This window comes from Geotrypetes seraphini, chromosome 1 (assembly GCF_902459505.1).
Source record: "Geotrypetes seraphini chromosome 1, aGeoSer1.1, whole genome shotgun sequence".
Classification (NCBI taxonomy): Eukaryota; Metazoa; Chordata; class Amphibia; order Gymnophiona; family Dermophiidae; genus Geotrypetes; species Geotrypetes seraphini.
The window spans coordinates 315,193,550-315,217,100 of NC_047084.1; the positions used below are offsets into that span (position 1 = coordinate 315,193,550).

At 41.8% G+C, this 23,551-nt stretch overlaps 1 protein-coding gene across 1 annotated transcript in view; it reads left to right on the forward strand.

The window, feature by feature from the left end:
• Positions 1-23,551, forward strand: part of DKK2 (dickkopf WNT signaling pathway inhibitor 2) — a 106,756-nt gene that overhangs the window by 66,724 nt on the left and 16,481 nt on the right. Inside the window, exon 2 of the mRNA XM_033956502.1 lies at positions 11,465-11,615. Within this exon, the coding sequence (XP_033812393.1) occupies positions 11,465-11,615 (151 nt within the window). The remainder of the gene's footprint in view (positions 1-11,464; positions 11,616-23,551) is intronic.

Genomic DNA, 23,551 nt, shown 5'->3' on the forward strand with positions numbered 1-23,551 from the left:
TTGCCATATCCTTCTTAAGGTACGGTGACCAATACTGAACACAGTACTCCAGGTGCGGGCGCACCATTGCCCGATACAACGGCAGTATGACTTCTCTCGTTCTGGTCGTAATACCCTTCTTAATAATACCCAACATTCTGTTTGCCTTCTTCGCGGCTGCTGCGCATTGTGCTGTTGACTTCGTTGTTGTGTCCACCAGTACACCCAAATCTCTTTCAAGGCTACTTTGGATTTTCAGTATCACACCATTGCATTGACTTGATGAAGTTGCATGGTGTTTGAATTATAGTTTATGGTATGGCATAGTATGGGGTATAGTATTAGTTAGGTCTATTTTTAATAGTAACTCTCAAGCAGCAAGAAACTACATTTATCCGGCATCTATCAATCCCCATGAGTGCCGGCACTGAGATTCTACTGTAATTTATTACTTCTCTGCCCCCAATATGTGAAGAACCCTTTTTTCTTAATTTTTAATACAAATTTGTAGTGTTGAATTTGTAACCTCCAGTTCAATTTATCATCCTCTCTGTTTGACGTCAACCATTTTCTCTTTCCAAACTTATGCATATCTTTTCGTTTTGAAGCACAGCATCAAACCATAAATTCCCTTGTCTCTTCTGAAATACTTCCCTCTCGTGGGGCTCCTTTTACAAAGTCGCACTAGCAGTTTCCACATAGTAAATGTGATGAAGCCCATAGGAATTGTATGGGCTTCCTCACATTTGCTGTGTGGGAAACACTAGTGCGGCTTTGTGGGGGCAACTGTGTCTAATATCTGCTCACTAACACTATTCCAGTTAGGAAAGAGAGAACCAAAGGCTGAGGACTGATCCTCTTCATCTTCCAAGTGCTAGATTAGCAGATTCTTCCCTATAGAGCACACAGGGACTGCTGAAACCCCAACATTTCATTTTTATGCCAGGGTCAGTTCTTTGCATCCATAGAAAGCTATTCTACTGGGCTGAGACAAATTATGTGAACAAGTTGCTCATGGTTTGCTTTTCCCCAAGTTCTCATTCCCTCCCACCTCATCTCCCCGCTTCCCCCAAGGTCAAATCTTGTTGAAAAATGTGGTTTTATAAGTCTGGTCTTGTAGTATATTTTGCTAGTGCACTCACAGTAAACAAGAACAGATCCAATTTTTAAGATCTATGGTCCAGGCTTCTGTAACCCGAGAGCCTATTGGCGTGGGATTCATTTTCATTTAGTCAAACACCCTCAAATTTAGGCTACAAATCATCGTAATAGTTAGAGCCAGGGGAATGCTATGATATAGAGGAGAGACATAACCAGCAGAGAAAGGAAATGATAATGCTTCTGTAGAAACCAACTGGAAGAATTTATCTTTAATAATGAGTCCCATTCTAGAGGTCACACCTCCAAAAGAATATAGAGTACAATTTAGAAGAGGCCTGTCAAAATGATATAGAGTTTGTAGCATAAAATCTATGATAACAGACACAAAGACCATTGTATGAATGTCCCAGATGAGAGAGGGGAGAAAGCAAATATGATAGAGACGTTAAAATACCTAAAAAGTATAAATAAGAGTTACCTATAAGCGAGTTTCAGTTGGCTGGATGTTCTATAAGTGGGACATTATCATGTTTGGCTGAAAAGGGTGGCTTCTTTACAGTTCTGATTCAGATTGAGGACTAATATTAGACACGTTTTGCCATTCCTTTACTTTCCTGCCTCTTTCTCTATTTCACTGTCACTGTTCTAACATAAAATTGTCTCTTAGTCATTCTTTTTTTTAAATAAATCTTTATTCATTTTGAAGCCAAAAATAAGTGCAACATAATATACAGTCATTTTATACTTTAACAGCACTTAAAATCAATCAAAATTATATTCTATGACAAATACATATATCACCCCCCCTACTATATATCCAACAATTTGCACTCAAATTAAAAATATATCTTCCCACCTACCCTGGACGTGTATTATCAACGGGCAAAATCAACAATCACTCCTTACAGAATTTTGTCAATGGCTCCCAAATATCCATAAACTTCCTATAATGTCCCTGTTGTATGGCCATCATACGTTCCATCTTAAAAGTATGACACAGATACTTACAGTGACACAGATTCCCACCAAAAAGTATAACTTATTCGATCCCAGTTTTTCCAGTTCCTCAAAATAAGTTGTATGGCAACCCCTGTCATAATAAAAAGAAGTTTGTTATTCCGAGCAGATATTTGGCTTTTAGCCCTCTTTAACGTACCAAATAGGATGGTATCGTATGTCAGTGCCACTGGATTTTCCAATATTTTGTTCACTTGATCCCAGATGGATCTCCAAAATGCTGAGAATTTCTCGAGTCTGGTAAATAATTTTAGACTGATTATACTGAGTCTTACCCAAAAGCTGAGATACCATGGAAATAACCAGAACATTTCTAGAATATTTTACTCCACAGACTTTAACAGGAAATAATCTTTTTCATACTTCAAGTTTTGTACATCTGTTTTTCCAGATTATCTTTGAGCTGAACCACCCAAACCCTAGCATAGAAGGATGATCCAGTTGTGTCTATACTGTATTATTGTATCTGTATTATGAAGTGGGTAATATACTATATATACCTATTCCTACATCTATATCTATCACAGTTCACTGCTGCTGAAGGACAGATACACAGTATTATTATTGCAGGGTAAGGGTGGAGGTTATTCCCTGCCAATGAAGTGTAAGAGCCAGAGGTTCAGGAGATCTGTGCTTGGGAAAAGCTATTGCTATAAATTTGCAAGTTAAAAAAAGAGAAGGAATGACAGCAAGGATCTGAAAGGGGGATATTGGGGATGGAAGGGTCAAGAAGGCACGCCAACTACATGAGAGAGTTTGGAACAGAGAAGGATAAAAGGCTTGCAGATCAGGAATTCAGTGTGTTGAGGTCAATGGGTGGGATGATGCATGGGAGTTTGGCTGCTGACATGAACCTCCCTGGATTATCTTTGAGATTCCACATGTAATGGTGTATTAAGGAGGGGGTGAGGCAGATTGCCCTGGGCGCCAAATTGGCAGGAGCACCAGCACATCTCCTCTCACCCTTCCTCCCTCCCTCCCTTCTTCAAATCTTCACCGATCATGAGCAGCATCTCTTACCTGCTGCTCTTGCCAGCCTCATCCCTCCCTCTGACATCACTTCCTGTTTGCAGGGACCAGGAAGTGATTTCAGAGGGGAGGATGAGGCGGGCACAAGTAGCAGAAAAGAGGTACTGCTCGCGGCTAGCGAAGATTTGAAGAGGTACGGGGATGATATAGAGAAGGGCTCACGACACAATGGTGCCAGGGAGGGCATGGTGCATCAATGCTGGGCGCTTCCATTCCAGGGGCAAACTTTCCTCGCTACACCACTTTCCACATGTCTTTATAAAATGGTCAAAATGCTTGAGACTAGATGTAAATGTACAAGGGTAATATATGCACATGCATGCATATTTTATGAACTATGGTTTATTGAATTTGATATACTGCAGTTCATATCTATGGCAAGGTGGTTCGCAATAAAATAATATTGTAAAATACATTAGTGTTGAAAGAAATTGCAATCTATAAGATTAAAGTGAAGGATAGGTAGAGGAAAATTTAGAATCAATACAGTTTTGCAGTCCAAACCCATCAAAAACTAGCATGCAAATGATTTGTCAAAAAGGTATGTTTTCAAGAGTATTTTAACAATTTTGAAGCAAGGTTCCAGATGGATATGTGTAGGACAGGTGTTCCAATAGAATGCACTTAAGAGGGTTGAATCTAAGTGTGTGAGAAGCTGATGAAATAAGCAATTGGAAATCATTCAACTGTCGACTGCTGGTCCTGGGTCAGAGATGAGTATTGAGGGGGCACAGGTGGCTTGCACAAGATGATAGATACATTTTCTAATGCTGGTGCCAGGAAGGAATACAGGTTGTCATTGGAGGGAGGGTTTTAGTAGTTTGCCACAAGCAGATTTTTTTTTTTTTTTTTTTTTTTTGAGGGGGGGAGTGGGGGAGGAACAGCAGCTACAGCCAATGGTAATTAACAACATTGTCCTGAAACTTAAATTTATGAAAACAAAATGAAAAAAAAAAAAAGAACCTCCCCCCCCAAAAAAAAAAAAACAAAACCCTGCAAATAACAGAGGAAACTAAACTACAGGGTGAGGCAAAAAAAAAAAAAAAAAAGTTATCCCTATATCTGTCTGGCTCTGATCTATTATGTTTTGTTTTTGGGTTTTTTTAAACTTCTTTTTGTTTATATGTACCCATTTTATTTTACCCTCATTCTCCATTTCTCTCATCTTCTAGTCATTATTCTTCTCCTTTTCACATTTCATCTACTTATTGTTTTTTCCCCATTTCCCTCTCCTACCCTTCCCCATCTTTCACCCTTCCCCTAGTCTCCTATTTCCATTCTCTCAACTCGCCCTCTCATCCCCTCACCAGCCCTATCTCCATTCATGTCTTTTTTTTTCCTTCTCATGTTCTGTGCCCCATCTTTAATTGTCTTTCATCTTTTTAGCTACATTTCTGCCCTCAATCCCTTCAGTGATCTATCCCCTTCCTCTCATATCCCTCCCCAGTGCTCTCATCCCTTTTCATGCCTCATCCTCTCCCCATTCTTCCAGGTGATTCACACACTGTTTCAACCTTTTCCCACACGTCATCCCCTCTCTCCTATCCTCCATTCATCCCCTCACTCATTCTCCCAGTCCATCAACATTCCCTCCACTCGTTCCTACCAACTGCCAAGTACTCACTATCTCCTCAAAATTCCCACTCCATCTCTCCCATCCAAAATTCTCTGCTCTGCTTCCCAGCACTCATTCAACTGTCCCAGCCATCTTCTGCTCTATTTTCCTATCCCTGCCCTAGTCATCTGCTCTGTTCTCTCTCCCCAGCCCAATTCATCTTTTGCTCAGTTCCTTTTCTCCCCTAACCCCTAACCCCTAGTCCCATCCATCTTCTACTTGGTTCCCCTTCTCCCTTCTACCCTCTAGTGCCATCTATCTGCCACTCTGTTTCCTTTTTCCTTCACCTAGTACCATCCATTTTCTACTCTGTTCCCCCTTCTCCCCTCCCCATCCCATCCCATCCATCTTCATCTCTGTTCCTTTCTTTACCCCAAGTCCTATCCATCTCTCTTTCTTTTTCAACCCCCCCTCCCCAGGCAGTCCAGTATCTGTATCCCTTCCCTTCACCTGTCTGTGGTCTGAAGTCTTCCTCTTCTCTCCCTATCCTTGTCTCTTTAGTCTTCCAACCGTCCAGTGCATTGCAGATAAAGGCAGCCTGAAAGCTTTTCCTTTGCATTGTCCCGCCTACGCAGGAACAAAGTTGTGCAGAGGGAAGACTTCTGAGGCTGGCAGGAGGTAAGACTGCCTTGATTTGCCATGCTGCTAGAAGGTCAGAGGACTGCAGAGCTGGGAGTCAGGAAGAGAAAGAAAGTGATGTCAAACTGTGAAGGGGTAGAAGGAAAGGCAGGAAAGAGAAGGAACAGATATCGAACCAGCAGGGGAGGGAAAGTGATACTGGGCTGTGCTAGAGGCAGGGTAAGCCAGACAATCATGCACAGAAAGGGGGCCTGAACCAAGACTCTGTGTGTGGGTGGGGGGGTGGGGGGGGGCATGGTCCTGAGTTCTTCCCTCATACGTTACACTCTCGGTCTGCCCAGATATTTACGACCTCTTTTACAAAGCCGCGCTAGTGGCTGCCGTGCGGCAACAGCTCTGAAGCCCTTTAAATCTCTATGGGCTTCGGAGCTGTTAGCGCAGCGCAGCCGCTAGCATGGCTTTGTAAAAGAGGCAGTTAGTGGTACTATTCAGGAAAGTGCCACTGAAAATCCAGATGTGGCCCATTAGTTTCTGGTTTGGTCATAGAACAGAGATGTTGTTAGTGTTTCTTTTTAATATCATTTGGAGGGAGTTAGAAATGCCAAATGCTACCTTTTTGTTAGCTTTTATGAATACACTATCAGCCTTTAATTACATTGACTATCAAATAATTCTGCAGAAGTTGCAGAAAGTTAATAACATAAGAATAGCCTTACTGGGTCAGACCAATGGTCCATCAAGCCCAGTAGCCCGTTCTCACGGTGGCCAATCCAGGTCACTGGTACCTGGCCAAAACCCAAGGTGTAGCAATATTCCATGCTACCAATACAGGGCAAGCAGTGGCTTCCCCCATGTCTTTCTCAATAACAGACTATGGACTTTTCCTCCAGGAACTTGTCCAAACTTTTCTTAAAACCAGCTACGCTATCCGCTCATACCACATCCTCTGGCAACGCATTCCAGAGCGCAACTATTCTCTGAGCGAAAAAAAATTTCCTCCTATTGGTTTTAAAAGTATTTCCCTGTAACTTCATCGAGTGTCCCCTAGTCTGCAATTTTTGATGGAGCGAAAAATCGATCCACTTGTACCCGTTCTACTCCACTTAGGATTTTGTAGACTTCAATCATATCTCCCCTCAGCTGTTTCTTTTCCATACTGAAGAGCCCTAACCATTTTAGTCTTTCCTCATATGAGAGGAGTTCCATCCCCTTTACCATCTTGGTCGCTCTTGTATTGAACTGATTTCCTTCATATTTAACAGACTATTAGCATCAGGGAAAGACTGATTTTCAGTGTTCTTTATGGAAGGGTGCAGCAGATAGAGTACCACAGGTATAATGTTTTCTGCATTGTTTAATATTTATATGAACCCACTCTATAATATTATCCAGAGTTTGGAGTAAATTACCATATACAGGTATATGCTTATGATATTATGATATATAGCCTGGAATAAATGGAACTCATAGTGCTGCTTCTTCTCAGAGAATGATGAATTGGCGTAAAAGCCATGGGTTGGTGATTAATTTAAAAGAAAAAAAAAAAAAAGGATGTGTTAGTAGTAACACCAGGATATTTGGCCTATGAGGTAAAATCCGTTGCATTGAATGACATTGTGTTTCCCTTAAGGTATGAGGTAAAGCATCTGGGAATTGTTTTCGATGGAAATATCAAGCATCCCCATAGCTCTAACTATGTGATGGCAGGTTTCCAAAATGAACAATAAATAATCAATATAACCTCAAGTGTGGTGAGAAAATGCTCACAGTAAGTGTGAAACAGAGGCCTCTGTTGGAAAGAAAGGAGGTTCAACCATAAGAAAAGAGATGTTTTATGTACTATGCTAAGTATTACACAATGGTATTTAGGGACTTTGAAGTCATTATATAAGTTGAAATATCTTCATTGTGAGATTGGGACCTCTGCATTACCTCTGTTACTGTGGTGATGTGGTTTGCAAATGTGTTAATGATTTTGGGATAAGTATTTTGTGGGGGTTTTCTTTTTCTTTTTTTTTTTCACTTTGATAATATGGGTGGAGATTTTTTTCTGACTGGTGATAGAGAAGCTCCAGCTGTGCTTTGTGAAACTTCTTAAACCTGTGAGTTTTTTTTTTTTTCTCCACACATTTTTGTGGAAGATTTCCAAAATAATAAACAATTATCAATATTACATTACATTAGTGATTTCTATTCCGCCAATACCTTGCAGTCAAGGCGGATTACAAAAGAAGTTATCTGGCCATTTCCAGAGGAATTGAAAAGTAGAGCAATTTGCTACAGAGAATTGGGATGAGTCTTGTGGTGTTAGTTTGTCTTCAAGGATGTCTTGAATAGGATGGTTTTTATTTAGAAAAGAAATAAATAAATGAACTTCCTATGTTGGTATTGTTCATTTGGCACAGCTTGAAAGACTTTCTATGCTCTTTTTTTTATTTTTCAATAACTTGTATAAAATGGGTAATCACCAGCTTGTCTAAATAGCTTTCTGCCTCATTGTCTCAGATTCCTTTCCAGCCTCAGAAATGCATGAAGCAAACTCCTTGTGATCATTTCAGATATATATGTGTAAAATCTGATTGTTTCCACCCAAGATTTCTGACTTTGGTCATTATGATCAAATCTAAGTTAGAAACATAGAAACATGATGGCAGATAAAGGCCAAATAGCCCATTCAGTCTGCCCATCCACAGTAACCATTATCTCTTTCTCTCTCTGAGAGATCCCACGTGCCTATCCTAAGCCCTCTTGAATTCAGACACAGTCTCTGTTTCCACCACCTATTCCGGGAGACTATTCCATGCATCTGCCACCCTTTCTGTAAAAAAAGTATTTCCTCAGATTACTCCTGAGCCTATCACCTCTTAACTTCATCCTATGCCCTCTCATTGCAGAGTTTCCTTTCAAATGAAAGAGACTCGACTCATGTCCATTTACGTTATGTAGGTATTTAAACATCTCTGGTTAGAGTCAGTGTGGCTGTATCGTCTGTGACTTCATGGAACGATGCCAGGTTCTAGTTGATTCATTCTCTTTGTCATAGCTCTGTCTTCTTTCATAAACTGTGACTATAACTAAATGGATTCTGATTTATTCTCTAAGCACTTTTTAATGTTGTTTCCTTCATATTTAATAGCCAATGATTCGAAACATTGACTATATATATATATATATATTTTAACTTGGTGAGGTTAGTTCTGGAATTCATAGAATCTAATATTTTTAATTAGGTTGGATTAATTTACCACTTTTTTTTTTTCAGTCTACAGTTTTTTCTCTAAAGACTTTTTAATTGTGTTATTTCATTCTGAAGAGTGTCTGGTTGTGATTCTTCTATTTGTAACACATGGGCCATATTACAATACTTATATGTTCCATAAATAATGCAGATAATAAATATAAACATGACATTTCTCCACAATAATATCTTGTAACAGTATAATTAAAATATGCTTTTCATGTAACCGTAATGTCAGTACTTTATGGGAAACAGATGCTAAGTTTAACAAATGCAAAGTAAAGCACAAAGGAAAAATAATTCCAACTCTGTACAAGATTCTTGCATTCCGGTGTTCTCCTCAACAGAATGTTGTATTGGAGGAGCTGTGTGGAATTGGTTTGATACTTTTAAATTCTATTTGATCATGTGCCTTTATGGATTTCACCATGAGCCATATCATCTCACCGTGCTGACAGGCCCTGTTGCATTAAGAGGGCAGTTCTACAAAAGGCCATGTACTAGGGTTCTTCAAAACGTCTCCACAATTTCATATTGTCATGGGAAATGATTGGGGTGGGAGAAGTGGCAAGAGAATGTGTCACAGAATGTCATGTGACTAGTTAGTCAGGAAAAACAGGGTGATTATGTGGAAAAGTGATGTAATTTGCTTTTGAGATATTTAATAAATGGTGTTTAAAAAAATGAAAGTGCAGAAACTTTTTGAAGATCCCTCGTATATTTAAGTCAAGTACCATTTTAAAAGTCTCTCGTTTTTAAGTTAATACCATAATAAGCAGCTTTAGTGAGTGAGTGTGAACCGATGATGATGTTCATTACCCCAGTAAAGACACCGGTATACTACGGTTGTTTGGGTGTTTGAGGTTCAAGACTCACTTCAATAAATGATATCTATATGATCTGTTTCATATATATTGGCTCAGTTTTGACAAGTGATTGATTTTTGTTGAGCAAGATTTTTTAGTTCTGATATTCTTGGACCAAACATAGGCGCCAAGGAATGCGGTGCTTAGCGCATGTCAATCTTAAGTTAGGTGACGTTTATAGGATCACGCCTAGCAGCACCTAAAGTGAGCTTAGGTGCCAGTAAATGTCCTAACCTTAGGAGCACCCTATTTAAGTCAGGGTTTGCCTGACCTAAATACCAGTGCCTTAGTCTAAAACAGACACCTACACACAAAATATGCCCAAGATCCAACCCCTAAGCACACCTACTTTCTGGTAGGTGCCTTAGACCAGGAGCCCAAGTTAGGTGTCTACCATCCAATTAATGTTATTTAAGTCAGTTATGATCTGCTAATTGCTTGTTATCTGCACTGATTAAGCTTTTTAAATAAGTTAGGCACTAGATCAACTAGGTGGGCCAATCTAGGTGCCTAACTTTAGACATCTTTTATAGAATCTAGCCTCAGTGCTGGCATGATCCAAATAGCAGTGATATTCAGGCCAAAATAACAGGCTTAACTTTAAAGATAGGTGTTGGCATGGTCAACAGTCAGACATATATTCAGCAACACTAATTAAACAATGCCAGCAGAGCCACTGAATATCAGGCCAACATTTGGCATATTTATGCTGCTTCCTTTCCTTTTGCTTCTGCTTTACTGCTCCTTTTGCTCAACTTAGACTGTCTGTCAAAATTAATGACTGTAGTTGAGACATCTGATTAGACTGAGATCAAATAATAGAGAAAATAATGCTAAGAACTAGGTGTACCTGGTATTTGATATTCCAAGGGGCGAAATATGTTTCCGAATAGCAAGAACTGTTTCCATCAAGAAGATCACATCTATTTAGTTAGCCTTTCTTTGTTTTATTTGAAAGTAAATTACTATTAACCTCTGTATTCATAAGCTATAACTTACTGCAAATTACTGATCTAAGATGTCATGTCCTATTAAGGGTCTTTCAGAGATTTGACCTGCTATATTCTGAATGCTCTGCTATGTTCTGAATGCACTGAATGTTCTGTGCTGCTCCTGACACTCATAGAGTTCCTATGAGCGTCGGGAGCAGCTCAGAGCATTCAGCACGCTGGCCTGCACGAAAAACTTGCTATTGCAGTTTTGTAAAAGAGGGGGGTAAATGTTTTAAGTGCTGGTTTATGCATGTATCAAATGCAAATAGTCCTCCATTCCCTCCCAAGTTCCTCAGATCCTACATAAGAACATAAGCAGTGCCTCCGCCGGGTCAGACCATAGGTCCATCCTGCCCGGCAGTCCGCTCCCGCGGCGGCCCAAACAGGTCACGACCTGTCTGAATCACCAGAAGGGGCTCCCTTGCCACCTTGGTTTCTCATTGAAGTCCTATCTTCCCATTGAAGTCCTATCTTCCCTCTTGCCCTATTGAATGTCTCTTCATGGGGCAGAAGTAATTTCTGGTTGCCCCAGCTCCACAGATGTGGCTATTGCAAACAGTGTTTAAAGACAAAATTGGCATACTACTTCTGTACAAGAAAATGGAGCCAACTTGTGTCTGATGCAAACATTTCTGCTTTAAACAGGTCCACTCGTTAAATGAGAACTTTTGGAAGAGCACATTCTCTTTGTACAATTACTTACTATGGTCACCCAGTGATCCAACTTCAAAATATTTGTATTTGTAATTTGTCTATTTAATGTTTACATTTCTACCCCCCTACAAAAATTTATTTTAACCTTTCATTTTTAGCATTGTAAACTGGCCAGGTGCACATCGATGGTTGGTATAAAAGCACATGGTAGCTGGCAGGGGAGTTTGAGGATTCAATCAATGCAAGCCGGAGCTATAAACAATCCTGATTTAATATTTCTTCCTTAAGAGCATGTGCACTGGCATTTTATTTTTGCTGTGTTTGCTGTTGTCACTCTTGGTCTCTTTTTCCTTTTTGGAAGACTGATGTGCTTTCTTCTTTTCTGGCCCATTAGACCTATCCTTGCAGCAACGATAAGGAATGCGAAGTTGGACGATATTGCTACAGTCCTCACAATGGTCCTTCTTCTTGTGTGATGTGTAGGAGGAAGAAGAAGCGCTGTCACAGAGATGGCATGTGCTGCCCTGGGAACCGCTGTAACAATGGTACATGAGTTATCTTTTCTCTTGTTTGATTTATGTCAGAAAAGGCACCAGCTGATTGATTATCCAAATGGAAGGCAGGCGGTATCTCCTTCTGAGCTGCTCTATATTTTTCCAACAATGGAAAAGCCTTCCCTGCCCTCAGCAAATAGGCACCACACACAAAAAATTGTAACTTTCTCTTTAGCCAATGGTTTCTACCTAAAAAGGGATTCTCTGTCATCTTTGCCATTTAATTAGAATCAGGCCAGTGTGGCCATACAGGGTTTAAAGATGGCAGAGATGCCATGTCCATTGTCTCTCTTGCTCAACTGTGATGCAGTTGGTGGGCAGGAGCACTTGAGAGCATGCCACACAGAATGCGTTTCTGGGTCACTAAGCTTCTGATTAGAATCATTTAATATTGCTTAAGGAAAATGGAATTAACTCATATTGTTGCAGGTGTCACAAAGTAAAGAAAAGCCTTCATATTTTGTCCTATTTTACCTGAAACAATTCGACTTAGCTGAAATGTTGAGCTGGCTAAGTTAAAATGTCACCCTCGATACCCCAGGGCGGGGTGACTGTAACATATGTGTTATAATCCAAGAAAAGTCTTAGAAATTGAGTTATTCAGCTGGCTAAGTAATCAAGAAGATGCTGAGTTAAATGCAACAAAGTACAGGCAGACCCCGAGTTACAGATGCCTGACTTAAGTACGACTCGTACTTAAGAACGCAGTTGTGGCTTCGTTTGATTTCACTGAGCAGTAGTTCCAGTGGCATAGACTCCTTCACTTCTCCTGCAATAGATTCATTAAGAACAGTGTGTGGTTGTGGATGCTGTACCTTAGAGGGAACACTAGGGACAGTTGGCCCTTTTGTCAGCTGGGAGCAGAGGTAAGCAGCAAGAATCTTAAAATCTACAAGTTCTGAGTTACGTACAAACCCGACTTAAGAACAGCTTTGAAAACGTAACTCGTTCTTAACCCGGGGACTGCCTGTACATCTTTCTATCATTTCATTTGCCAGAGATATACCGTTTCAATTAAGATAATTCAACAAATAAAAAGAACCCAACTGACATTGTTGCCTCATTTCTCAAGTAAACGTTCGCTAAGACTGAGTCCCTTTTCTTAGACTGCAGCACACATTGTCCTGTTAGTTCTATCTTAGTCTTAAGACTTGTCTTTACTATTTTATTCCAGGAGAGTGTTTCCCATTTCAGCCCTTTCTTATCCTGTAGACATAGCTATAATCACTAAGTAATGGAAACGTACTTACGAGGGCACCACGATAGTATTAACGCCCTTAGCTAAATGAATTCATATGTGTATAGGGATAAATTAGGAAAAGCGTGAGGAACACAGGCACTATGACTCACACTCACACACCAAGATAGATAATAACCTTCACTTTATTCCACACGTTAATCTCTTATGCTGCTTCGTTGTTATGATGTCTCAAAGCAATGCTGCTGTGGTACCCTTTCTATCACAGTGAACATATGAACATAAGCATCGCCTCTGCCGAGTCAGACCATAGGTCCATCGTGCTCAGCAGTCCGCACCCGCAGCGGCCCCCCAGGTCCGTGACCTATAAGTGATCCTTTACTTAAGACATTTTATCCTGTGTAGTACCCCTCTAACTATACCCCTCAATCCCCTTTTCCTTCAGGAACTTGTCCAACCCCTTTTTGAAACCCAAAATCGTACTCTGCTCTACCACCTCCTCCGGAAGCGCATTCCAGGTATCCACCACCCTCTGGGTGAAGAAGAACTTCCTAGTATTCGTTCTGAATCTGTCTCCCTTCAATTTTCTTGAGTGCCCTCTTGTTTTTGTTTTCCCCCGCCAGTCTGAAGAATCTGCCCCTCTCTACTTTTGTTTGTTCTCGCCCTTGTCTGGTCTGTTTTTTCCGAGCCAAGTGTCTTGGATTCTTTCAGACAGCTGAGGTCTATTTATTTATTTAATTAATTCGTTTGCCTTCCCGTTGTCCCCACAGAGCTCAGAACGGGTTACAGGTTAAACATGCATAATTTCAGTTCAAGTTTACGATACAAGTTTTTATCCTAACGTGACACGTACTAGGGGGTCTAATATTAATATTGAACCTCACGGTATAGCGGTATATCTAATATAATAAAATGGTAGGACGCGCATGCGCACTAAAAAAATCGTGTTCCCTGATCCCGTTGCGGAAACACGAGTGCGCATGCGCGCCTACTACGTCACCACAGCCTGCTCTCCACCTCGCGCCACTACAGGCCCCACACTCGCAACTCACACATCCGCTGCAGCCTAGCAACTCCGACCACAACCTTCCCCCCTCAACCGCCTAGGAGCTGCGGCGGGGGCTTTCAGAACAGAATATGATTACCATCTTTCTTTAGGCAGCCCCGGTTGTTTACTTGGATTCAATGTCAGCATTAGGGTTCGCCGGCCGCCAGCCGTGAGAGCCGGGTGAGGAAGGCCGCCGCAGCCTCGCCGCTAGGTAGGGGGACAACAATGGCGCTTATGCTCAAGCCGCTGCCACTACTCCTCTCTCGAACCGCACCAGGATCGAGAGAGGAGCTGCGGCGGGGGCTTGAGCATAAGCGCCATTGTTGTCCCCCTACCTAGCCGCGAGGCTGCGGCGGCCTTCCTCACCCGGCTCACATTGAATCCAAGTAAACAACCGGGGCTGCCTAAAGAAACCGGTGCTTGGCCCGCCAAACAATTCCTGCCGTTGCCGAAATTTGCCTCACCGTTCCTTCCCTTCCTCCATCACGTCAGTTCAGCTCCGTCTATGTTAAAAGCAGCTGCTTTGAAATTGGAGCCCTGCCGCCACCGTAACACGTTCCCTCTGCCACGGTCCCATATGTCAGAGAAGGGGCGGGACCAAGGCAGAGGGGAACGTGCCACGGCAGTGGCAGGACTCTGATTTCGACGCGGCTCCTTTTAACATTGCTGAATTCACTGCACCTGATGGAGGGAGGGAAGGAAAGGTGGTTGGGCGCTGTTGAGCCCCTCTTTGCCCTCAGACCCTCTCCTAACTGCTCCCTCCTGTCTCAGACCACTGGGGGGAGGTGCCTGTCTTTAGCTGCAGGGATGGAGGGAGGGAAGAAGAAAGAAGGGGCCCTGGCAAGCGAGTTTTCAAAAGCCAACCATAGCCTGGGACCCCTACATGATATGAATAATGACCAGACAACAAAAGGTAAGAAAAATAATTTTATTTTCTGTTTTGTGATTACAATATGTCAGATTTGAAATGTGTTTTGAGGGAGGCTGCCGCGGCGGCTTTGGACAGAGGGGTACCATTTTCGTGGGAGCTGGCCTTCGGAGAGGCTTGGGACGCGGGGACGGATGCGGGAGGGGCTGCCACTGCGAAGGGCTTTGGTGGGGGAGCCAGCCAGACTGCGAGTGTGGGGACGTTGTAAGCACGGATTGGTCAAGGAGCCGCCGCTTCCGAGGCTTTGAAATTGTTCTCCCACCGTCACTCCCTCCCGCCCCGGCTCTGCCTCTGCCCCTGCCCAGGTTCAAAAACAGGAGACGCGGTCATCTAGCACCCGTTAATCTAACGGGCTTAAACACTAGTAAGAAATAAAATTATTATTATTATAATTTGTCATAGTTATTCTTACCCTGAAGTTTTATCCTAATTTGACACACATAGACAGTTTACAGATTGGATTTGCCACAGTTACAGTGCAAGATTTAACAATGCAAGTTTTCCTTACATGACACACACTGGTTCTGATACCAATATACATTTATTTGAAGTCCATCAGTAAAGGGCAGGGGGTTAGGTGAAGAGGTAGGTTTTATTGCTTTTCTAAAGTTGAGGAGTCCTTTAAGGGATCTGATCTTCGGGGGCAGTCGATTCTCTGTTATTGTCCTGTGAGGCCACTTTAGGGTCTGGCATGCTTCTTGGTTTGCTGTTTTCCGGTAGAAGTTGGATGAGAAATAAACAGTTTAGAAAACATCCCTTTTTTGGCCCACTGAAGATAGTCAGCCCACAATTTTCCTAACTATATTATTATTATTATTTTTTTTAATCTTTATTCATTTTTAAAACTCACAATAAGTGTAACATAAAATACAATCATTTTATACTTTAACATCACTTAATATATCATCAAATTCTAACTCACATCAAATATCCCCCCTCCCTTATACCCAACAATTATTCATTAGCATAAGAAATCATAAAATAGTTCCACCTCCCCCACCCCACCCTGGACGTGTATGAACAAAAGGGAAAAAATATTTATTCTCTATTATTTTAATTCCACCCAAGCTCTGTCATAAACAAGTGAACTCAAAGGGTGTGGATTGAGCGGGCAGTTTATAGGCTTCCCATGTCTGTGACAGACCTCTGTGTAATACAGACATATGTGGTAATTCTGTAAAGATCACCTAAAGTTAGGTGTCAGGATAACACGTGTGAGTCTGAATTTACATGCTTTATCTATAGGCACAAAAACGTACGCTAGCTCAATGACTGATGTAAATGTTAGGGGGCATAAATATAGCCAGTTAGTTGTGTAAATACTGAAATTCTATAAGCTGTGTGTGGAAATGCTGGATATGCCTAGGGTTAGCAGATTTTCCTTCTGGAAAATTCAGACAGCACATCTAAGTTTTATTGGTAATCACAACTGGTCTTATAGTCATAACTGGTCTTTTTCAAGGGCCTTAATCACTCAATAAATAATATAGCACTGAATTATCTTACAAAAATGATGCTTTTATAATTCTATTATGAGGGACACTTAGGGCTCCTTTTACTAAGCCGTGTTAGGGCATAAATGCGCGGAATAGCGCACGCTAAATTGCCACACGCGCTAGATGCTAACGCCAGCATTGAGCTGGTGTTAGTTCTAGCCGTGTAGCACGGGTTTAGCGCGCGCTAAAATGCTGCGTTCGCTAAGGCAGCTTAGTAAAAGGAGCCCTTAATGATTCTCCCCTCCCCCACCTTTACAAAACCGCAGAAGCGTTTTTTAGTGCAGGCCATTGCGCTGAATGCTCTGTGCTGCTCATGACACTCATAGAGTTCTATGAGCGTTGGGAACAGCACAGAGCATTCAGCGCACCGGCCTGCACTAAAAAACGCTTCCGCGGTTTTGTAAAAAGGGTGGGGAGGTATGTCTTTTCAAGAGTCTTTTAAACTTAAGGGAGAGTATTTTGAAGCAGCTAAAGGCAGAAGCGGGCAACTTTGATCTTTGAGGGCCACAACTCAGTCGGGTTTTCAGGATTTCCCCAATGAATATGCATGAGATCTATTTGCCTACAGAGGAGGCAGCACGTGCAAATAGATCACATGCATACTCATTGGGAAAATCCTGAAAACCCTGCTGGGTTGTGGACCTTGAGGACCAAGGTTGCCCACCCCTGGCCTAAAGGTAACAAAAAAATGGGGCGGCTATAATATAAAATCAACAGCAACATAAAAATCGCGCACACAATTAAAATGAAATCCACTTGAAATAAATCTGTGGGATTATTGATTTCTGAAAATGAAGAGTGAAAGCCCCTAAGAACATGAGGGAAAGTTTCAGCATAATGATTGCTGCCAAGTAATACTCACTCCGTTTAATTCTGTCGCAGGGGCTAATCACAGCCTTACTATCGTGTTTCCCCGGAAATAAGACCTACCCTGAAAATAAGCCCTAGAATGATTTTTCAGGATAGGTCTTAATATAAGCCCTACCCCCCAAAATAAGCCCTAGTTGCCCACGGCAGCAGCGCTCCCCCCGTGACCCTTCCATCTCTCCAACCCATGCGAACCCCGACCATGAGACTGAAATACAGTACCTTATAACAAACCGCATCGTCAGCAACACAGGCCCCATTGTGGCTTTCTCACGCCCGTGCATTTCTCTGCCGCATTGCTGATAACAGAGAGAGGGGGGTTGCATGGCGGTGGCAGGGGGATGGGAGGGATTAAAAAATGCTCCACGGGGGATGGGAGGAAGGGAGGGATATAAGCTGCAAGGGTTCTGCTGCACAGGGGGATGGGAGGGAGGGGAGAGGGATAGAAAGATACTGCACAAGGGGTTGGGTGAGAGGGGAGGGAAGATGCTGCACATGTGGGGGAGAGAAAGGAAATAGGAAGAATTGGGGTGGAGGAGAGGAAGGGAGGGAGAATCATTGTACATGAAAAAAATAAGACCTAGTGCCTTTTTTGGGCCCAAAATTAATATGACAGTGTCTTATTTTCGGGGAAACATGGTATTAAAGGTGATCAAAATGCAAAGTGTTCCAGCTAATTAATCATTTAAAATACAACAGTTTGCTCAACAGTGGTGTTTATACTGAAGAAAGCAGATGTACTCAGGAAAATATTAATAAGATTCCACTTAGCTTAGGGCACAGAAGAACAAGCAGTAATAAACATACAGTAATAAAATTAGCTGCATATGCAGACAATATGTTGAATGTGTTAGGAATAACCGAGTAGTGGTTTTATTGAACCAATTGTGTACAGAAGATTTAGAGAAGGGAGGAAAGGAGGGGATTGTTTTGATTATGTTTAAGGAGTTTGGAGACCTTCAGAAGTTTTGATGCCGCATTGAAGGCAGAGAATATGTTATAGTGAAGTGTGAGAAGAAAAGAAGTCTAGGACTTTCGCTTTTATATAGGGTGCCAGGAATGTTAGAGGAACGCATGGGAGGAATGTTTAGGCTACGTTACTTTTTTACAAAATGATTGGTATTAAGGATTTTAACTTAGGGAGTGGTAGTGAGTGGCATGTAAGCTTTATATCAACCAAACATATATGTCCTATACCCTAATCAGACTGGTTTTCATAACCATCATATGGAGACTTCATTAGTGGGTAAGTTGGCTACTGTTCAAATTACCTTAGACCCTGATAAGTCCGTCCTCCTTTTGTCCCTTGATCCGTCAGCCACATTTGAGCTCATCAACCACCAGCTTCTGCTAAAGGAGTTAAGGGAAATTGGGTGTTTCCACTTTTACTATATTGATCGCGCATATCATGTCCACTGGCAACACAATACTTTGGATTATGTTCCTCTTATTTGTGGGGAGTCCCAGGATTCTCTCCTGGCCCTCACTTTGTTCAAATATTTATGTCTCCACTTGCTAAACTTATTCACTTTTTAGAATTAACTCCTTATATCTACATGGGTGACATTGAGAATCTGACCATTATAGATCCCTGACAGTCCCAAGATACAAAACTAAAAAAAACAACCTCAAACTGGCTAAAATGGCATTAGGGCTATAAAATATTACTGGACCACCAGGGTTTTGAGGGATAGGGTCTACTAGGATTCTAGGACTTTGGCTAGGTTTTAGGAGGTTAGGGGGTCTACTGGACCCTATGGGGCTCATAATCGAAAGAGAAAAACATCCAAAACACGGCCTAAGTCGGAACTTGGACGAACATTTCTCAAAAATGTCCAAGCGCCGATAATAAAACCAGGTTTTGGACGTATTTCTAAACAACCTAGGCCTTCATAGTGCCGCTCAACATCCAAAGCTAAACGGGGCGTTTCGAGAGGCGTGTCGAGGGCGGGAGTTGGGTGGGACCTGGGCCGGCTTAGACTTAGTCGTACAGCATGTATAAGTTATACAGGCCAGCATAGACGAAACTTGGACGTTGTGACTTAGACCATTTAAAACATGGTCTATGTCACAAAAACCCACCTAAACTCACCAGATAAGCACTGAAAACACATAACACAGACCCTCACACACTACCCCAGTGATCACCAACCCTCCCACCCCATAAAAAGTTTATTCACAACTTTAAATTTCAGCCTCCAGACCATCATCACCTGGCCACCTGGCATAGGAAAGCCTAGTTGTCCAGTACAGAGGCAGCTTCAGTCGTCTTGGAGGTGGGTTAGGGACCCATAGAGAAGAGGACCCATGCCCATAAGCCCCTGTAATCACTGCATAGATACTTAAACATGTGCACTGCCCTATATACCCCCAAAACCCTTTTTTACTGGCATATAAGTGGCTCCTGCAGCCATAAGGGCTATTGGGGTGGTAGATAAGTGGGTCTAGGGGATTCTGGAGGTGGTTTGGGGGGGCTCACCATCACCTATAAGGGAGCTGTAGTGAGGAGAAGCCATGGCACCCTTTTTGTGAAGTTCACAGCAGTGCCCTGTAAGGTACCCCACTATTTAGGTGGCATGTCTGGGTGTGCAGTCCATCACTTTGCAGACCCCTCCCACGTACAACAGGGCTTGTTCTAGGCGTCTTGGACTTGGATGGAAGGTTGGACGGAAATATGGTATAAAGATAGACGATTTAGTGGCTTGGACGATCAGATCGGCAGGACGTAAAATTAGACAATTTTCGAAAGTAAAAAAAAGTTGGACGTATCTTTCGAAAATGTGTCTTAGGCTCTTTTTAACTTTGGACGATTTGCGAAATGCACGTAAACGGACTTGGACGTCCCTTTCAATTATGCCCCTCCACGACTTTTTATGAGGGGCCAGAAGGGGGCCACCAGACCACAAGAAATTGTGATTGGGGTCAGCAAGGAGTCCACCAGGCCAGCTTTGAAATGTTTTAAAGACAGGTCTTTGGGGGCGGCACAGGAAATCCATTTGGGACATGGTGGTCATTCATTATCTCTCAGCCAACCCTTCTAATGCTGGCCTGGACCTGGTGTTGTTTTCTCCGGCGCTAAACACACCTGATAAATCTTTCTTTTTTTTTTTTTTTTTTTTCAACATGCTGCAGGGATACTAAATTACCTCATTTGCATTTAAATGCGGTCTGCACTAATGATTTCAGCACCCACACTGAAACCATTAGAGCACACTGGGCAGCATTTTAATGCAGGCAATAGTCGCCTTTAACACTGGCATTGGGTTTTGAGCATCGGACCAAAAGTTAGGATACTTATTTATGAAGACCTGTTTATGTGCTAACACTGGCCATTTAGTTCTAAAAATTGGGCGCTAAGCAGACTCTACCCCTGAAATACCCCTGATATAGCCAGCTTGCACTTTGGTGCTAAGCAATCATTTTCAGTGAAAATAACCAGATAAGTGCTGCAAAAAGGACTAGTTAGCTGCCAACAAGTGAGTTAACTGGCCGCCAGCCGTTCCTGACTGGTTAACCCATGCTGAATATTGGCAGGTGTGTATGTTGGTATTTGGCATCTTCTTTCTTCAGAGATGAACTATCTTTAAAAAAAAACTTTGCAAAACTTTTAATCAGGCCTTAATTTTTCTAAGAGGCGCTTATGCACTTTCAAGTCCACATTTTCTTACGTCTTAATGAGCAAGCAAAAATACTCTCTGAATTCTCATTTCATCTGGAACCTTCTCACACAGATCTTAGCAGGCAGAACAGTCCGTAGCCCACAGCCCACAGCTTTTCTCAGCTGAAATGGTGTCAGCAGCATTAGGGCTATAGAACATTACAAAGAGCTCTCTGCCTTATCTTGAACCTGTGAAACATAAGCTGGGATGCAACTTCAATGAAATTGCTGCCCGATGTTTAAGATGGCACATTGGCAGTAGCTCAGAGTGGGTATTCAGGTGACCGTGTTTGTCCAGCAACAGATAGTGGATAATATTTTTATTTTTGTTTAAATCTTTATTGATTTTCAAACTTTGATAGTGCAATACAATTGGTAAATCATAAAATACTGCATAGAACGCACTAATAACTATACAATTATTACAATTATTATTATTTTGTTGCATTACAGTAAGAGTCATGTTTCTTCCCTTTTCATTAGATTTCTTTACATATCCAGGGAGGGGGGGTTGGATGGGGGAGGGAAATGTACTTTGAGGAGTTAAATTATTTAATTATAATATTGAAATCACATCATATGTTTTATTGTATTAATAATTAAGATGAGAATGGGAGTAAATGACTGTTTAATGTGATGGTGGATAATATTAATAAAAGGTCTTTTTTTAGCTTTAGCAAATACTTATTAGGAGTTTTTTTTTTTCTTAAGAAAATGCCATTGTAGAGCTGAGTGATCGTATTAGCTTGTGATGAATCATAGGGGGATAAGTGCTGTACACAAATCATGTGGAAATTACATAATATATCTCCATTATGGTAACAAATGTTCCGGTACGAAAATCAGTTTTAGCAATGTATCATGTTCTGGTTTTCGGTTAATTGTTTTAAGGCATAAGTAATGTTATAGACAGAACAATGAGTTTGTAGCAACTTAGGGAGGACTTGTCACGTTTCCTGTTGTACAAGATGGCATCATTTCTTTTTTTTCCTATGGATTTTTCACTCTCTTGATTTGCCACAGAGTACCACTCATTATACTAGTGGCTCATATACATGCCTGCAAGACTCAAATGTGATTTTCTTGTATGATTATGTAGGGCTCCTCAGAGGTGTAGTAAGTGGGGTGTGTGGTCTGCCCCGGGCGCGGTCTTCCTAAGGGCGCAGCGGCGCCCCTCCTCCTCTCTGCCCACCCACTTGCTCCCCCACCCGCTCACTTGCTCACCCCCCCTTTGTTTGCTCCCATTGCCTTCCCCCATACCTTATTGGCGATCTCTCTGATGTCACTTCCGGGACCATCACCTAGGAAGTGACGTCAGAGAGAGCTCCAAAAAGGTACGGGAGAATGCAAGGGGGGGCACCACTGCCCCAGGCTACTCCACTGGGGCTCCTGATGAAGGCTATTGAGCTAAAACATAGACAATGTTGGGTCAACTTATAAAGCTTGATACCATACTGTATTCTGTTGGCGCCTTGTCTTTTGGCCCATTGGTTTGGTTGCTCTCACTCCACTTTTGGATGTTTTCTGGGACTGTTCTACAAGTCCTCCCTTTTCATTTTCATTTTTAAAACTGTTTAATTAGTTTTATAATATAAAATAAAACTAATATACAGTGTAAGAAGTGTGGTGCAGTGGTTAAAGCTACAGCCTCAGCACCCTGAGGTTAAGGATTCAAACCCCCGCTGCTCCTTGTGACCCTGGGCAAGTCACTTAATCCTCCCATTGCTCCAAGTAAGTTATATAGATTGTGAGCCCTCTGAAACAGAGAGGGAAAACTGCTTGAATACCTGAATGTAAACCGTTCTGAGCTCCCCTGGGAGAATGGTATAGAAAATTGAATAAATAAATAAATAAAAATAATAACATCAGAAAACACTAAGGTACTACATATCTATTCTTGGACCCCCCCCCCCCAATTACGTCCTGGATGTGGATGAAGGATCTCAATGAGAAAATATACTGTTTTAAAGAGATTTAACGTAAGAGTCTAACGGTCCCCAAGTTTCTTTAAATTTCTGGAAATCTCCAGCTTATATTGCCATCTCTCTTTCATAACGATAATACAAACAAACTGTTTCCCACCAAAATGAGGAATTCAAACAATCCCACCATTTCCATCATTTCCATTATCATTTGTAATGCAATACCAGTCATGACAAGCAGCAATCCTCCCTTTTGTTCTTTGGCAATTTTCTGCCACCCGTTAATTCTGAGGAAGAATGAGGAACCTAATCACTTCCCTTCTCAAATGCTCCTCTTTTTTCTATTTTCAGTGAATTCCCACAGTCAGGAACAGAAGTTTAAGGGGGGGGGTTATTTGTTTGTGCTGTTGTTGCTATACAATGTTTATGTTTTTAATTAATAATTGTATTAAGGGTCTTATTTGCTAAGGCTTTGCACCTAACACTCAACTGCAAATGTTACAGTATGTTAGGTGTAAAACCTCTGAGGTAACATATGGAGGCATTTCCAGGAGGGCTGATGCAGAGCCTGTAGTGCGAGCTACTTTTAAAATGACCAAGTCAAAATGATCTACGAACAATAAAATTTTTAAAAAACACAAAGCACACTGTATGCAGAGAAAATGTTAATTATCATTCCTATTCCGGGGGTTTTTCAATGAGTTCAAGGCAGATGACTCTATGCACCGTCACCTCAGTAACAACCATACAAAAATAGACAAATACCCCCCCTCCCTTTTTACTAAACCACAATAGCAGTTTTTAGCGCAG